General features: G+C 44.7%; 3 protein-coding genes across 10 annotated transcripts in view; 1 reads left to right on the forward strand and 2 right to left on the reverse strand.

Annotated features, from left to right (window-relative positions):
* Positions 1 to 7,531, reverse strand: part of LOC141182803 (uncharacterized) — a 32,158-nt gene extending 24,627 nt beyond the window's left edge. The window contains exons 1-5 of the mRNA XM_073660923.1: positions 7,421 to 7,531; positions 7,115 to 7,291; positions 6,908 to 7,031; positions 6,727 to 6,824; positions 6,439 to 6,529 (exon numbers count right to left, since the gene is read on the reverse strand). Coding sequence (XP_073517024.1) covers positions 6,439 to 6,529; positions 6,727 to 6,824; positions 6,908 to 7,031; positions 7,115 to 7,291; positions 7,421 to 7,513 — 583 coding nt within the window. The 5' untranslated portion in view covers positions 7,514 to 7,531. The remainder of the gene's footprint in view (positions 1 to 6,438; positions 6,530 to 6,726; positions 6,825 to 6,907; positions 7,032 to 7,114; positions 7,292 to 7,420) is intronic.
* The window catches only part of LOC141182801 (uncharacterized), a 228,216-nt gene that overhangs the window by 139,096 nt on the left and 72,470 nt on the right, over positions 1 to 16,650 (forward strand). The gene's annotated exons all lie outside the window — the stretch shown is intronic.
* Positions 8 to 1,061, reverse strand: LOC141182813 (gastrula zinc finger protein XlCGF66.1-like). The gene is made up of 3 exons (XM_073660935.1): positions 544 to 1,061; positions 238 to 414; positions 8 to 156 (listed from the first exon to the last, which is right to left on the reverse strand). Exons 1-3 carry the CDS (start codon positions 634 to 636, stop codon positions 16 to 18), a joined length of 411 nt encoding a protein of 136 aa, XP_073517036.1. The 5' UTR covers positions 637 to 1,061; the 3' UTR covers positions 8 to 15.

Consider the following 16,650-nt stretch of genomic DNA (forward strand, 5'->3'; position numbering starts at 1 on the left):
ATGGGCCGTGTGTATTTAGTCCTGTCTATTACCTGGTGATGTGAGGGGATGGGGAACCTCAATCATGACGTCTTTATACAAATCTTTGTGTCCTTCTAAATACTCCCACTCCTCCATGGAAAAATAGACAGTGACATCCTGACATCTTATAGGAACCTGACACATACAAGGACAGTCATCCCCCCGATCCTTTCATAGTGTTACTGTATAATGTCCCAGCATCCCCAGCAGTGTCACCTCTCCAGTCAGCAGCTCAATCATCTTGTAGGTGAGATCTAGGATCTTCTGGTCATTGATGTCCTCATGTATCAGGGGGTGAGGTGGAGGCCCTGTGATTGGGCTCAGGGGTCTTTCCCATCCCTCAGACACATGGACCTGACAGCGCTCACTAGAGGTCTTCACTAATATGTAATCCTGGTTATGGAAAGACATATAAATAAATCTCCCTCCAGACATTTCCAGAGTCCTCACCTCTCCAGTTCTGTCCATCTGTTATTCCCATAGATAAGAATGATGTAATGTGACGTCATCAGAATCTCTCACCTCTCCAGTAATCCGGAAGAGGATCTCTAGGGTGAGGTGTAATATCCTCTCCACCATCTTGTCTCTGTCCATATCCATTTTTGATGGGTCCATAAGGAAAAGTCTCTTAAATAGAAGATCTTCACTGAGAGGATCCGATATTGTAGAGACCTGAATGAGAAGATGATGAGCCGATGTAACAACATAAAAATCCTGTGTAATAATACAATTACTGGAGATAATAAGGGGAAACCTATGAGGACATATATTATTTTACAGTATTTAGTTTTCTTCTTTACATGTACTAATAAAACCTATATATTTTAGGCCACAGACAACAAGCAGTTTCTTCCTTGGAGTCTGTAGCTGAACACGTTTCTCAAAGACTCATCTTCCATAAAGTTAATTCTCGTCTCATTTACCGACACTGCAATAGGCATTAGCAATACTGCAGGAGATATTCATTACACGTGACATGAGAAATAACTACAGTACAGACCAAAAGTTTGGACACACCTTCTCATTTAAGGATTTTTCTGTATTTTCATGACTATGAAAATTGTACATTCACACTGAAGGCATCAAAACTATGAATTAACACATGTGGAATTATATACTTAACAAAAAAGTGTGAAACAACTGAAAATATGTCTTATATTCTAGGTTCTTCAAAGTAGCCACCTTTTGCTTTGATGACTGCTTTGCACACTCTTGGCATTCTCTTGATGAGCTTCAAGAGGTAGTCACCGGAAATGGTTTTCACTTCACAGGTGTGCCCTGTCCGGTTTAATAAGTGGGATTTCTTGCCTTATAAATGGGGTTGGGACCATCAGTTGTGTTGTGCAGAAGTCTGGTGGAAACACAGCTGATAGTCCTACTGAATAGACTGTTAGAATTTGTATTATGGCAAGAAAAAAGCAGCTAAGTAAAGAAAAACGAGTGGCCATCATTACTTTAAGAAATGAAGGTCAGTCAGTGCGAAAAATTGGGAAAACTTTGAAAGTGTCCCCAAGTGCAGTTGCAAAAACCATCAAGCGCTACAAAGAAACTGGCTCACATGAGGACCGCCCCAGGAAAGGAAGACCAAGAGTCACCTCTGCTTCTGAGGATAAGTTTATCCGAGTCAGCAGCCTCAGAAATCGCAGGTTAACAGCAGCTCAGATTAGAGACCAGGTCAATGCCACACACAGCTCTAGCAGCAGACACATCTCTACAACAACTTAAGAGGAGACTTTGTGCAGAAGGCCTTCATGGTAAAATAGCTGCTAGGAAAACATTGCTAAGGACAGGCAACAAGCAGAAGAGACTTGTTTGGGCTAAAGAACACAAGGAATGGACATTAGACCAGTGGAAATCTGTGCTTTGGTCTGATGAGTCCAAATTTGAGATCTTTGGTTCCAACCACCGTGTCTTTGTGCGACGCAGAAAAGGTGAACGGATGGACTCTACATGCTTGGTTCCCACCGTGAAGCATGGAGGAGGAGGTGTGATGGTGTGGGGGTGCTTTGCTGGTGACACTGTTGGGGATTTATTCAAAATTGAAGGCATACTGAACCAGCATGGCTACCGCAGCATCTTGCAGCGGCATGCTATTCCATGCGGTTTGCGTTTAGTTGGACCATCATTTATTTTTCAACAGGACAATGACCCCAAACACACCTCCAGGCTGTGTAAGGGCTATTTGACCAATAAGGAGAGTGATTGGGTGCTACGCCAGATGACCTGGCCTCCACAGTCACCAGACCTGAACCCAATCGAGATGGTTTGGGGTGAGCTGGACCGCAGAGTGAAGGCAAAAGGGCCAACAAGTGCTAAGCATCTCTGGGAACTCCTTCAAGATTGTTGGAAGACCATTTCCGGTGACTACCTCTTGAAGCTCATCAAGAGAATGCCAAGTGTGTGCAAAGCAGTCATCAAAGCAAAAGGCAAAAGGTGGCTACTTTGAAGAACCTAGAATATAAGACATATTTTCAGTTGTTTCACACTTTTTTGTTAAGGATATAATTCCACATGTGTTAATTCATAGTTTTGATGCCTTCAGTGTGAATGTACAATTTTCATAGCCATGAAAATACAGAAAAATTTTTAAATGAGGTGTGTCCAAACTTTTGGTCTGTACTGTACTTCATGAGGCGGACGACGACTCCTTCATCTTCTACTGCGGCTCTTGAAACATATTTGGCCAGAGTCCATCACCACCCGTCTATATGACTGTTTCCAGTCTTCCCCGGACTGTAATCTTCTATCAAGTTAGATCTCATGTCTTAACAGAAAAAAGCCCTCTATCCTGTGTGAGTTCTCTTGTGCTCAACCAAATCTGTTTTCCGGCTAAAACATTTCCCACATTCTGAACAGGAATAAGGCTTCTCCCCTGTGTGAGTTCTCTGATATTTGATTAAACTTGATTTCTCTGTAAAACATTTCCCACATTCTGAACAAGAAAATGGCTTCTCCTCTGTGTGACTTCTCTGGTGATTAACAAGATTTGATTTCTGGTTAAAAAATTTCCCACACTTGAAACAAAAAAATCTATTCTTCGCTGTGTGAATGCTTTGATATTTAAGAAAAAAGTTTTCGAGGGAAAAACTATTTCCATATTCAGAATGTGAAAATGGCTTCTTTGCTTTAGGAGCAGTTTGTTTTTTAATGCTTATTTTGTGACCTTGATTTTCCTTAGTAGTCGGTAACGAATCAGAAGACAGGACCTGTTTCATAGGATCAGATGACAGATCTTTGCTGTGAATGGATGATGATGATGGTATATCTGGAGTAATGGCATTCACTTCAATTGTATCCTGTGGGATCTCAAGATCATCTGATTTAAAAATTGAAGATGTCAGCTGTTCCTCTGATCTCCCGGTACAGTCATCTGCTAAGAATAAAACCAATTATTATTTATGAATAACATATCCTTAAAATTTATATTGTTGAATATTTTTACTTAAACTCTCCGTAAAAATTTACTTTATGTAAAAGTATCATTATTTACCAAGAAAACATATCACAGAAAAATCAGCCTTACCAACACCAAATCAGATAACAAATGCATTAGCATTTTAGTGTTGGTTGGGTGTACTGGGGTGTCTGTCCATGTGGGGTGCACTTATATAGTGCTGGGCAGCCTTCCTGATGTAATAGTATGGGCATCATCACTATTCTAAGTCAGACACTGTGCATCACACCTACCTGTGTGACTGGCGTCCTATGCAAGCTTCATCTGTGTGCATCTTTAATACTAGGCAACCACCCCCTTCATGAATTGGTAGGTTTGTGAGTGGTTGCTCCATCAGTATTTTGCACCTGCGCTGCCCCCACTTTTATCATGGGGGTCTGCGGCATCCTGCTAGTGCATTTGTTATATGATTTGGTGTTGGTAAGTCTGTATCTTTTTCTGTGTTTTTTTTTATTTTGCCCTATGTTAGCCGTCATTGTTCACCAAGACAATAACAGTTCACAGTCTAATAGAAAACCTCATAGGATGAACCAGTGGAGCGTGGTGTCCAACTGTTTGTTAATTCTGCCTCCCTAATATGGAATAAAAAGCCACCAAACAATGTTATGTAGGCGAAAATAATACCAATAAAAACTTCTACTCATCTCACAAAAAACAAGTCCCCACTCAGGTCCATCATCTGTCAATGGAAAACCAGAGGTTTCCACATTATTAGTGGCTCAAAGGCTCTTGAAAGGTTACATGGCTTCCATAAACCAATCCAGCAATATCCGCTCTCCCAAAGTCAGATCGCCCCCTCACTTCTGAGCCTTGCAGTGTGCCTAAACCACATTTAGCATCCATGTATATGACATTACTATAGTGAGAAGAACCCACTTAATTTATGGTGTGTGTTTCCTGGAGCACAATCTGGGCACTATGTGTTGGGTAATAAAATGGTATATTTGTAATTTTCACTCTCCAACATCCACTGTGTGCTAATTTCCAGAAAGTGCCTGTGGAGTCAAAATAGTCACTACTCCTATAGATTATTTCACTGAGGGTTATAATTTCCAAAATGGAGTCACTTTATGAGGATTTCTACTGCTCTGGTTTTCTGCAATTTGGTCACATTAGGGCTTCTGCAAATGGTGGGTCCCATCTCCTCTGGGATCTGCTCCTGCGACGTCTGCTTCTCTCACCAGGAGCCTTATTCATCCTGCAGGTGGAGCTGGTGATGGAGGAGACGTCAGAACCAGAAGCTCTGGGCGGCGCAGGCTCTGTCCAGCCAGTAAGATTAGGGTTGCTGGGACCTGTAGTACCATCCAGTCTGGCAGTATGAGTGTGTGTGCTGTCCAGCTGAAGTAATCTGCTCCTTGCTTCAGCCATTTGGAAAGCACCACACCCTACTAAAGCTAGAAGCATATTGCTGGAAGCAGCCAGATACAGCCTTGTTCTCCTCTGGTTCAGTCCTCTGTGCTCAGCTCCCGGCTTCTGTATTTGTTTCCTGTTGTGACCTCGGCCCATTTACTGACTACTTTTGTGTGATTTTGTATTTTCTCTGACCCCCTGGTTCTGACCTGGCTATCTGACTATTCTTCTTGCCATCTCACACCACAGAACATTAGGTAACACTGTGGCCCAAGCCTAGGGGTCTCTGTCTAAGTCCAGATCCATATAGAGGGGTTAAAGGGTGATGAGCAAGGCAAACCCTGGGATCTGGAAAATGGAGTAGATGACGCATAGCCTGTTTGTGGTAGCCATCTTTTGAGCTGCCAGGTGACAACAAACAGTGTCCCCAATACATTGTGTCTGCACACTATCCCAGCAACATCTGCATTCAAATAGCTAAATGTCGCTCCTTCCCTTCTTAACCTGCCATGTGCCAGACAGTAGTGTACAACCATAGATAGGGTATTGTCGGATTCAAGAGAAGTTAGAAAATAATCTGTAAGGTTCATTTGTTTCCTATTATCCTTTGTGAAGAATCTCAAAGTTATCACCACATAAAGTGACACAGATAAGATTTGAAAAATGGGCCCAGATAGGAACACAAAACTGGCTGCAGGAAGGGGTTAAATCAGAGTATTTTGGGCACTAACTACTATAGTCAAAACTGTGTCTATAGACAATAACACATCTACTGAAATGATCAAACTCAACAGTCTCCATCAGTAAGTAGTGAGTAACTAGTGGTGAAACCTCTCTGGGGTAATTGGAGTATGGTGCTCGGTGGATCTTGGCAATCTAAACTATCGTAAGGGACAATATTTTCTGTCAGATGAGTTTCAGGAAGAAATATTAGACGTTCAAAGAGAACTTTTTATAATAGTGCAGAGATGAGGTGTCTTAAGTTTAGCTTAGAGATATATCATGTCACAGGTGTAATGTTTTTATTGTTTAGTTTATCACAATCTGGTTTGAAGTTAGTCGGTTTTAAACGAATTTGAAAAGTCAGGATAAAGGGAAACTCTGCTGTTATTGTACAGAAATTCACACTTGGCCTCACTGCACATTTAATGTTGTAGATCATAAAAGTGAAGTTTGGCCAGAAAGACTGGACCTGGTCTTGTAGGGACCATATGAGCACATTCAGCAGCACAGAAGGGAGAGAAGGTAGATTCATCCAATAAGATATCAGGGTTCTAGGAAGCCAACACCATCATTACCCTCCGCTTTCTCTTACAGTCCCATCATTATATTTTTTTAAGTGAATTTCTGACTTTGTGATTTACAGATCTGGGCAGGTAACGTCTCCTAATCACAGGGAGTAGGTGGATCCTCCAGGTTGTAAGTTCTATGGAAAAGGGTTTCAATGCCCAAAATCATTTGAACAGTTTTGGGTGGAAGAGAATGTTGTGGTCTAGAGGCAAAATGGTGATGACACGATTGTGATACAGCTGGACTACACCACCGATAAAGCAGCCACAGCCGGTGACTGAGAAGAATCTGTAACTTCTCTGCATTTAGTGGTTACTACTCACCTGGGTAGTCATATGTAGGAATCTCCTCTTTACACCGCTCATCACCCCTTACATATGTCTCTGTAGTATTAATATGGGTCAGATCTTCACCCTGAAACAAATATTGTAAAAGTCACAAACAGATGAGAAGTCACATCTATGATCAGCTCTAATCCTGTTATCTCCACCGTTCTCATTACACAAGTATAAAACGTATAATACTGGTGGATAAAACAAGACTGAGCACAAGATCTTCACAGCTGTCTACACATCATAGGGGAGATCTCATGACACCTTCTCTCCATCTACCTGATGATCCTGAGGAACATTGGGATCTTCTTCTTTACAGTCCAGTGGAAGAAGAGGACGGGGACATCTCTCTGGTGTTGTCCTCTTACTGGATAGATCTGGAGGAAGCACATACAGGGACTGAATTCATTCTTTACATACAGATAATTATAGGCCGTGTGTATTTAGTCCTGTGTATTACCTGGTGATGTGAGGGGCTGGAGAACCTCCATCATGACGTCTTTGTACAAATCTTTGTGTCCTTCTAAATACTCCCACTCCTCCATGGAGAAATAGACAGCGACATCCTGACATCTTACAGGAACCTGACACATACAATGATACAGTCATCCCCCCAATCCTTTCATAGCATTACTGTATAATGTCCCAGTATTCCCAGCAGTGTCACCTCTCCAGTCAGCAGCTCAATCATCTTGTAGGTGAGATCTAGGATCTTCTGGTCATTGATGTCCTCATGTATGAAGGGGTGAGATGGAGGCCCTGTGATTGGGCTCAGGGGTCTTTCCCATCCCTCAGACACATGGACCTGACAGCGCTCACTAGAGGTCTTCACTAATATGTAATCCTGGTTATGGAAAGACATATAAATAAATCTCCCTCCAGACATTTCCAGAGTCCTCACCTCTCCAGTTCTGTCCATCTGTTATTTCCATAGATAAGAATGATGTAATGTGACGTCATCAGAATCTCTCACCTCTCCAGTAAGACGGAAGAGGATCTCTAGGGTGAGGTTTAATATCCTCTCTGTCATCTTGTCTCTGTCCATATCCATCTTTGATGGGTCCATAAGGAAAATTCTCTTAAATAGAAGATCTTCACTGAAAGGATCTGATATTGTGTAATAATACAATTACTGGAGATAATAAGGGAAACATTTGAGGAGATTTATTATTTTACAGTATTTAGATTTCTTCTTTACATCTACTAATAAAACCTATATATTTTAGGCCACAGACAACAAGCAGTTTGTTCCTCGGAGTCTGTAGCTGAACACGTTTCTCATAGACTCATCTTCCATAACGCTAATTCTCGTCTCATTTACCGACACTGCAATCGGCATTAGCAATACTGCAGGAGATATTCATTACACGTGACATGAGAAATAACTACTTCAGGAGGAGGACAGCATCTTCCTCTTTTACTGCGGCTCTACAAACATATTTAGCCAGAGTTCTTCACTGACTACATCTCCACCGGCCGTCTATATGAATGTTTCCCGTCTTCCCTGGACTGTAATCTTCTATCACGTTAGTTCTCATGTCTGATTCACACACAGAAGTTTGAGGCTTTGATATATGGTAAGGTTTTTAATATTAAAGAGAGTAGGACTATCCCGAATGGGTTCATTTTACCATGGTGGGATAGCTTTTATGCTATTTTTGATCAAAAACAGTGTTACTAAGAACCCTATTTTATTTAAATGCACGTTTGGTTTTTATTTATTTACAGCAGGGTTTATGATCATTTTTTTCTTATAGTTTTTTTCTGATTTATGGCCATAGTAAACATGCATTTATGTGCTGCATGGATACCAACTTAAACCAAGCTCAAAATCTGTGTTTTTTTCACGGGCACCATAGTGGCCCTGTGGGCTGCTGCTATGGATGATACACCCCTAACTATCCAACTATCATATGGTAAAAATCTCATAGGTCCTGGATTTATTAGTATCTGCACGAAGAATGGGGCTAAGTGAGTATTTATTAAAGGGAATCCACTCCACCGACTACCCCACGGCCAGCAAGCATCAGAATCTTCACTGAATAAAAAGCCATTTCTTAGCAAACAGACCTCTAAAATGAGGCATACAGGTATGTATAGATTCACATTTCTATCACCTGTATGCCAATATGAGAGGTCAGATAAGTCCCAGGGGGTGACAGATTCCCTTTCATCAGCCGTGGGGTAATCATAAAACCAGATATGTATCAAGGTATTCTAAGGTGGTTAATGGTTGCGTAGTCAATGGGAGGCATGTGTCACAGAAATGGCTGGTCTCTGTGATGTAACCCGGAGTGTTTCTCTAGGACACATAAGCACTAAGAGGATCGTTTGGTGCACCTGGGAGCCGGGTTACGGGTAGCTAGGAAAGAATGGGCGAGTCCAGCTACCCACATACCTCACCTCTGGGTGTGGTTAACAGCCTATAAAATGGAGGCTGTTGTTTGGCACATGGTCTGTGTGTTTGGAGGGAGAAGGCCTCCTGTGTATGTTTGTCTTCAAACCAAGCCAGGACACTGGACGCTACCGCAGCTTGTGTGCCACACAGGCCTGGCTGAGCAGAGACCTGCTAGGGACATTTACTTTGTTTGCCTGATCTAAAGGCTATTTTCTTTTCTGTTTGGCTTCTGGGTTTATGAAGCAAGCAGCATCAACAGGAGACCAACACGCTGTAGTTACAGCAGATCCAGCAGTACTAGCAGAAACAACGTCAGCAGATGCAGCTTCTGGCAACCGCCATCCAGGAGAGGATGAGCGCTCCAACCCCAGGTCCGACTGATGATTCCCAAGTCCGGAAGGCGGCATGACGGGCTTTGCAGAAAATGACCCTGGGGGGGATGACGTTGAGACCTTCCTGATGGTGTTTCAAAGGGTCACCGAGAGGGAGAAATTTCCACAAGAGCAGTGGGCAGAGGTACTGTCGCCATACTTGACTTGGAGAGCCCCAGAAGTACGCGCAGTAGGCATACTATGATTTATCTTTGCAGGGCACCCTATTTAGCTTTGCATAGTACGCCCTATTTAGCTCTGCATAGTACGCCCAAAAGGCGTACTATGATTTAGCTTTGCAGGATGCCAAAGAGTATGACAAGCTAAAAAGTGAGATTCTCGCACGCTTGGGGTTGACAATGACTATCAGGGCACAGCGGGTTCGTATCACCAGAACAAAACCACCTCCGTCCCAAATGTTTGACCTGCGGCACCTGGTCCAGAAGTGGCTGCAGCCAGAGTCCTCAATGCCTGAGCAGATGGTAGAGTGGGTGGTGATGGACCGGTTTGTGCACTCCCTGCCGAGGCCCATACAGCCTTGGGTTGCCCAGGGTGATCCCCGGTATGCGGATGAACTGGTCGGACTGATCGAGAGATACCAGGGGTTTGAAGGTTCCTTGGGAAGGCAGCCCACTACATACTGGAGTTCCCAACAGGGGGTGGAGGCCCAAAAGGTGGTGGGACTTCCAAGGTCCAAATGGACGAGGGAGGTGGTGCCCAAGGTCCATACAGGTGATGTTGTTTGCTGGAGATGCCACGGCCCAGGCCATATAGCCGCTCGTTGTCCCCTGACCCTTGAGCCGATGGACAGCAGCATAGGACAACGTAGTTCATATTATGCTTATCCGCCCTGCATTGTGAACTGTCCACCCAGCGAGGGGCCACAAGCATGTCACGTGAAGGTGAACGATGGGAGGTAACGGCACTGCTAGACTCCGGGAGCCTGGTGATCCTTATGAGGGCCACCCTTCCTCTCCAAATTATCCCGGGGAAAAAAGTCGGCGTTCAGTGCATTCATGGTGATGCTAAAGACTACCATAAGGGCCAGAGTGGACATTGAAATGGCCCACGGTACAGAGTCCCACGAGGTCGGCGTTGTTCAGGACTTGTTGCACCCTATTATTATAGGCTGGGACTTTTGCTTGCTTTGGGATCTGTGGGGGAAGGGTTCTGGGTTCGCTGGCTCAGATAAGAAAAAAATTAACCCTAATGAAGTATCACCACACCCAGAGTCAGACAGGTTTCCTTTTTGTGTACTTGTGGGGGATGAGGAGGTAGTGCCCCCTGAGTCTGCCATTCCAGAGTTAGGGGTGACCAGCGAGAATTTTGTGTCTGCCCAACATAGGGACCTAACTCTGAAGGAAGCCTTTAATAATGTCACTATTATAAATGGAGTTGCACAGGAGTCGGGGGCTGACACAAGGTTTCCCCATTTTATGATGAGTAAGGAGTTGTTGTACCAGGTCAAGAAAGTGAGGGAGGAGAGTGTGGAGCAGTTAATACAGCCGGGCCCCTTCAGACGGAAGGTGTTGGACATGGCCCATTCACATGTCTTGGGGGGACATCTGGGAGTGGAAAAAAACGCAGGAACGGATCGTGCATAGGTTCTATTGGTGAACATTGAACATAATTTAAAAAAACATCACAGTAAAAGATAATACCTTACCAACACCAGGTCAGATTGCCAATGCACTGCAGGATGCAGCAAGCCTGCATGATAAAGGCAGGGCCAGCACATGTGCAAAATACTGAAGCAGACAGCCACTCACTAACCTACCAAATTCATAGAGGGGGTGGCTGTGTAGTATTATACATGCACACCAATAGTCTGCATAGGGCGGACGCCAGTCACACAGATATGTGTGAAGCACAGTGCAAAAAAATGTGCAAAAAAGATGAAAAATAGTGTATAAGATAAATACACCACATGATAAATACCCCACCAGGCCTCTTTAGTGTTGGCTGGGTGAATTGGGGCATATGTCTTGTGGGCTTGCATGTATATAGTGCTTGGCAGCCCGTCTGATCTAATAGTATGGGTGTCATCAATAGACTGCAAGCCAGACAATGTGCATCACACATATCTGTGTGACTGGCGCCCTATGCAGACTCCATCGGTGTGCATGTATAATACTACACAGCCACTCCCTCCATGAAATGGTAGTTTAGTGAGTGACTGTCTGCATCAGTATTTTGCACATGTGCTGGCCCCGCCTTTATCATTGAGGCTTGCTGCATCCTGCAGTGCATTAGTAATCTGACCTGGTGTTGGTAAGGCATTATCTTTTAGGCTATGTGCCCACGATGCAGAAATACTCCGGAGTTTTTCCTGACCGTTTCTGCATCTCCCTGGCAGAAAAAAAGCATGCGGATTGTAAGCGTTCTTCACATGCATTTCCGCGTGCGGGTTGTCAAGCGCTTTCCAAGCGATTTTAGCATCACTTGGAAAGTGCTTGACAACTTGGTCACACTATATAAATCCATGCAACCGGCATGGATTTATATAGTTGCATGGATTTATATAGGGTGACTGAAAGAATGGTAAAAAATAAATATATACTTACCTTCTGATGGCCCCCGGTGTCTTTATCCGATGCGTCCTGGTTTGCCGGCAGCTCGCAGTAGACTAAACGACCTGCCGACGTTAGCGGTCGCGTGACCCGTCACATGACTAATTGACGTCATGGCAGGTCCTTTTCAGACCATCGCGAGCTGACGGCAAGCTGAGACGCATCGCTAAGGACACCGGGGGCCATCAGAAGGCAAGTATAATGTATATTTTTTATTTTATTCATTTTTTTTTTACAGGTTCTATTGTACCCGGGTCTGGAGGAGAGTCTCCTCTTCTCCAAACCCGGGTACCATCCGCACATTGAAACGCATGGATTCTGCATGTACAGATGCAGTGATGCGGATTCCATGAGTTCCAATGCAAGTCAATGGCGGCGAAAACACCGCGCTAACGCAAAATAATTGGTAGTGCTGCGGATTTTTCCGCAATGATAATCCGCAGCGGAAATTTCCGCAGCATGTGCACAGCACATGGGATTATCATTGGAGAACATGGCAGACCTTCTACCAAGCGTTTAAGCATTTCTGCAGCGGAATTGCCGTGGCGGAAACGCTTAAAAAACGGATAGTGGGCATACAGCCTTACTGTGATGTTTTATGTTCACCATTTTTAATGTTTAGTGTTAGGACTGACAAGTATGAGGACCCTTGACGTTTGGGTTGCGAGCTTGTGTATTTTGGCCAAAATATCGAGCAATAGCTCATGTGGTGTATTTATCTTCTACACTATTTTTCATCTTTTTGCACATTTTTTTGCTGCAGGATGCGGCCAGGCCTCCTGAGTGTTGGCTGGGTGAATTGGGGCGTCTGTCTTGTGGGGGTGCACGTATATAGTGCGGGGCAGCCCGTCTGATCTAATAGTATGGGAGTCATCAACAAGCTGCAAGCCAGAAACTGGGCATCGCACATATCTGTGTGACTGGCGCCCTATGCAGACTCCATCGGTGTGCATGTATAATACTACACAGCCACCCCCTCCATGAATTGGTAGGTTAGTGAGTGGCTGTCTGCATCAGTATTTTTCACATGTGCTGGCCTTGCCTTTATCATGGAGGCTTGCTGTATCTGGTGTTGATAAGGCATTATCTTTTACAAAGGTTCTATTGGCCCGGATGTCACCGGGAAATATTTAAGTATTGCAGGTCTTGCACTACGTGCCAGTTAACTGCCCCCACCTCTCACTTTTGAAGTCCCCTCGTGCCATTGCCCATTATTGAAGTGCCGTTCGAGAGAATTGCTATGGACTTGGTCAGTCCCCTGGTTGAATCTGCTCGTGGGCATCAATTTATATTGGTTATCCTGCACTATGCCACATGCTATCCAGAAGTGATTCCACTGAGAAACTCCTCCGCAAAGAATATATCCTGTGAGTTGGTCCACGTTTTTTCCCCAACAGGCTTACCAAAGGGACATAGAGTGAATTTCCTGGTCGGTGACTATGAGTAAGGTGATGAGGGAGTTATGCAAAGCCCTCCAAATCTCCCAACTGAGGACTTCAGTATACCATCCTCAGACAGATAGCTTAGTCGAAAAGTTTAACAAGACTCTGAAGAGTATACTGAGGAAGGACATAGAAAGGGACAGTAGAGACAGGGACTGTCTCCTACCGTATCTGTTGTTCTCCAACCGAAAGGTTTCACAGGCCTCTACAGGGTTCTCGCCATTCGAACTTCTGTATGGCCGACATTCGCGGGGTCTTCTGGATGTCACAAAGGAAATCTGGGAAGCCGAATTCACTCCCCACAGGATTGTCATCGAGCACGCTGCTCTGATGCAGGAGAGGATTGTGAAGGTGATGCCCATCGTAAAAGAACATCTCCTCCAGGCACAAGAAGCTTATGCCAAAGTCTACAACCGGTCAGCCAGAGTGAGGCAATTCAATCCGGGAGACCGGAGTCCTCATGCTAATTCCTATGGTGGAAAGTAAGTTCTTGGCCAAGTGGCAAGGGCCGTATAAGATGGTGGTAAAAGTGGGTGATGTGAACTACAAGGTCATCAACCGGGACGACGTAAGCCGTACCAGATATACCACATCAACCTCATCAAGCCGTGGCAAGACAAAGAGGCTGTGGAAGCTCCATGCTTGCTGGGCAAGCTAGAAGGTGACGTTGGAGGAGTCGCAATAGCGGAAACGCTAATGAAGGCCAAGAAACAGCAGTGTCGGGAGTTGATGCAGAAGAACAGGGATCTGTTCTCGGAATTGTCGGGCTGCACAAGGGTCATAGAACACAAGGTTCTGACGGAGCCACATGTGCGGGTGAACTAGAAGCCCTATCTGATACCTGAGGCCCGACGAGAGTTGATATCCAAAGCGGTAGCTTGTATGCTGAAGCTCAGTGTCATTGAAGAATCCAAGAGCAGTTGGTCGAGCCTGATCGTCTAGGTCCCAAATCCCAATGGTGAGTGGAGATTCTGCAACGACTATCTGAAGTTGAATGAGGTTTCCAAATTTGATGCATATCCAATGCCACGCGTCGTCGAGCTGATCAAGAGGCTTCGGCCAGCAAGGCACATAACCACCTTGGATCTGACGAAGGGATATTGGCAGATACCCATGGCACAGATAGCCAAAGAGAAGACTGCGTTTTCTACGTATGCCTGGATGCCGTTTGGACTGCAGGGGGCCCCTGCAAAATTCCAGAGAGCTATGGATTGCATCCTTGCATCCCATAAGAAATATGCCACAACATACCTGGACAATACTATCCTCAGTCCAGACTGGGAGAGTCATCTGGAAAAGATTCAGGCTGTGTTTGATGCTCTGAGGAAGGTGGGGTTTTCAATAAACTCGAAGAAATGTGGCATGGGGAAATAAGAAGCCAAGTAATTCGGATATGTAGTGGGTAGAGTCGAGCTAAACCCCCAAAATACTAAAGTAGAAGCAATCCAAAATTGGCTGAGACCAGGGTCGATAAAGCAAGTCAGAGCCATCCTGGGAATCGTGGGATACTACAGGAAATTCATCCCAAACTTCGCCATGATGGCCGCACCCCTGACTGACCTCCTTAAAGGGACAAAAATCAGCCAAGGCCAAGTGGACTGCAGAGGCGGAGACATCCTTTCAAAAGATGAAACTGGCTCTGTGTAGGCAACCGGTCCTGGTTGCCCCGGACTTCAAGAAAGAGTTTATACTCCAGACGGATGCCTCAGATGTCGGGTTAGCAGCAGTCCTTTCCCAGGAGATACACGGGGAGGAGCACCCTGTCTTCTACCTGAGTAGAAAGCTGTCCTCCTGCAAGAAAAATTATTCGGTCATAGAGAAGGAACGCTTGGCTATAAAGTGTGCGGTGGACACCTTATCGTACTATCTGTTAGGTCGAAAATTTAGATTATTATCCGACTATGCTCCACTCAGATGGATGAGGGAAAAAAGAGAAAAAATGCCAGAGTCACCCTCGGGTTTTTAGCCCTACAGGACTCCTACTTCCCTGTAGAACATAGAGCAGGGAAGCTACATAGTAATGCCGATGCTCTCTCGGGAATCCCCTGTCTGGTAATAAAAGGTGTCAAGCCCACGGCTTTAGGCAGAGGGGGGGGGGGGTATGTAAGGTGGCTAATGGTCGCATAGTAAATGGGAGGTATGTGTCACAGAGATGGCTGGTCTCTGTGATGTAACCCGGAGTGTTTCTCTAGGACAGATAAGCACTAAGAGGATCGTTTGGTGCACCTGGGAGCCGGGTTACAGGTAGCTAGGAGAGAATGGGCGGGTCCAGCTACCCACATACCTCACCTCTGGGTGTGGTTAACAGCCTATAAAATGAAGTCAGTTGTTTGGCACATGGTCTGTGTGTTTGGAGGTAGAAGGCCTACTGTGTATGTTTGTCTTCAGACCAAGCCAGGACACTGGACGCTACCCCAGCTTGTGTGCCACACAGGCCTGGCTGAGCAGAGACCTGCTAAGGACATTTACTTTGTTTGCCTGATCTAAAGGCTATTTGCTTTTCTGTTTGGCTTCTGGGTTTATGAAGTAATAAACGCACATGAACTTTTAAAGGAACATGCCTCCTGGTTTCCTCCCATTGTGCCCTAGTGAGTAAAACCCCTACAATATGTATAAAGGAAAGGGTATGGTACTCAGAGAATGTTTCAATAATCCGCCTGAACGCATTTTCCCAACAGGTTCATTAGGAGGCTTGATAGAGGGATGATAATTCATGATGTTCAGCATAGTGTGCCTAATAGCCAGGTGTCCATGTTTAAATATCCCACTTCATCGAAAACCCCTCCCAGACTAGGAGGCCCATTCCCATTCCTAGAGGTGAATTGTCACAGGATATACAGAATAGAGTCTGTCTACAATAATATACTGCGCCTACGCTACTTCTCATGAGCTAGAGGTTCGATAATGTCCATCACCTAGTGTGCATGTCCGGAAGTGACGTTCTTTATGCTGAAACACCAGATAGGTACGAGTTGCGCGGCGGCAATCAGTTTGTGACTGCGCATGCCCGTAGTTATCATTCCATCTAGGATCATTGTCCACATGTCTCTGGAGAGCATATGGTATTGCATTGCATTCCACCAACAGAAAAATCCTCTCTGAGATCAATATCATGGGAGACTAAAAATAAGTATTGCACATCCCCCCATCATGCAATCGGCATGTGGATCTACTTTATCACTACAAAATATATGGGATGGTGGCCCACAGTATACTCCTAATTGGTCATATTTGACCCCTATTGCATAATTAGAGATACACAAGGAACACCACACTTGTTAGTTACTTAATAGTATAACTGATAAGAAATAATTCTGATATAGAAGCTCAGATCTCTTGATGAAGTAAAACAATATGTGAACCTCGTTCACAGGGAACTGAGTAGCAATGGGTAGAGTATAAAATCCTAAAATGTAATCCGG

The sequence above is a fragment of the Phyllobates terribilis genome, unplaced genomic scaffold (genome assembly GCF_046119375.1).
Source record: "Phyllobates terribilis strain yellow unplaced genomic scaffold, ASM4611937v1 Scaffold_36__1_contigs__length_13169755, whole genome shotgun sequence".
Lineage (NCBI taxonomy): Eukaryota > Metazoa > Chordata > Amphibia > Anura > Dendrobatidae > Phyllobates > Phyllobates terribilis.

Coding starts and splice junctions, on each gene's coding strand:
- LOC141182813 (XM_073660935.1), bottom strand. CDS start 636: ATGGACCCATCAAAAATGGATATGGACAGAGACAAGATGGTGGAGAGG. Junction 415..543: donor TCTTCCGGATTACTGGAGAG/GTGAGAGATTCT, acceptor TTCCATAACCAG/GATTACATATTAGTGAAGAC. Junction 157..237: donor TTGAGCTGCTGACTGGAGAG/GTGACACTGCTG, acceptor TGTATGTGTCAG/GTTCCTATAAGATGTCAGGA.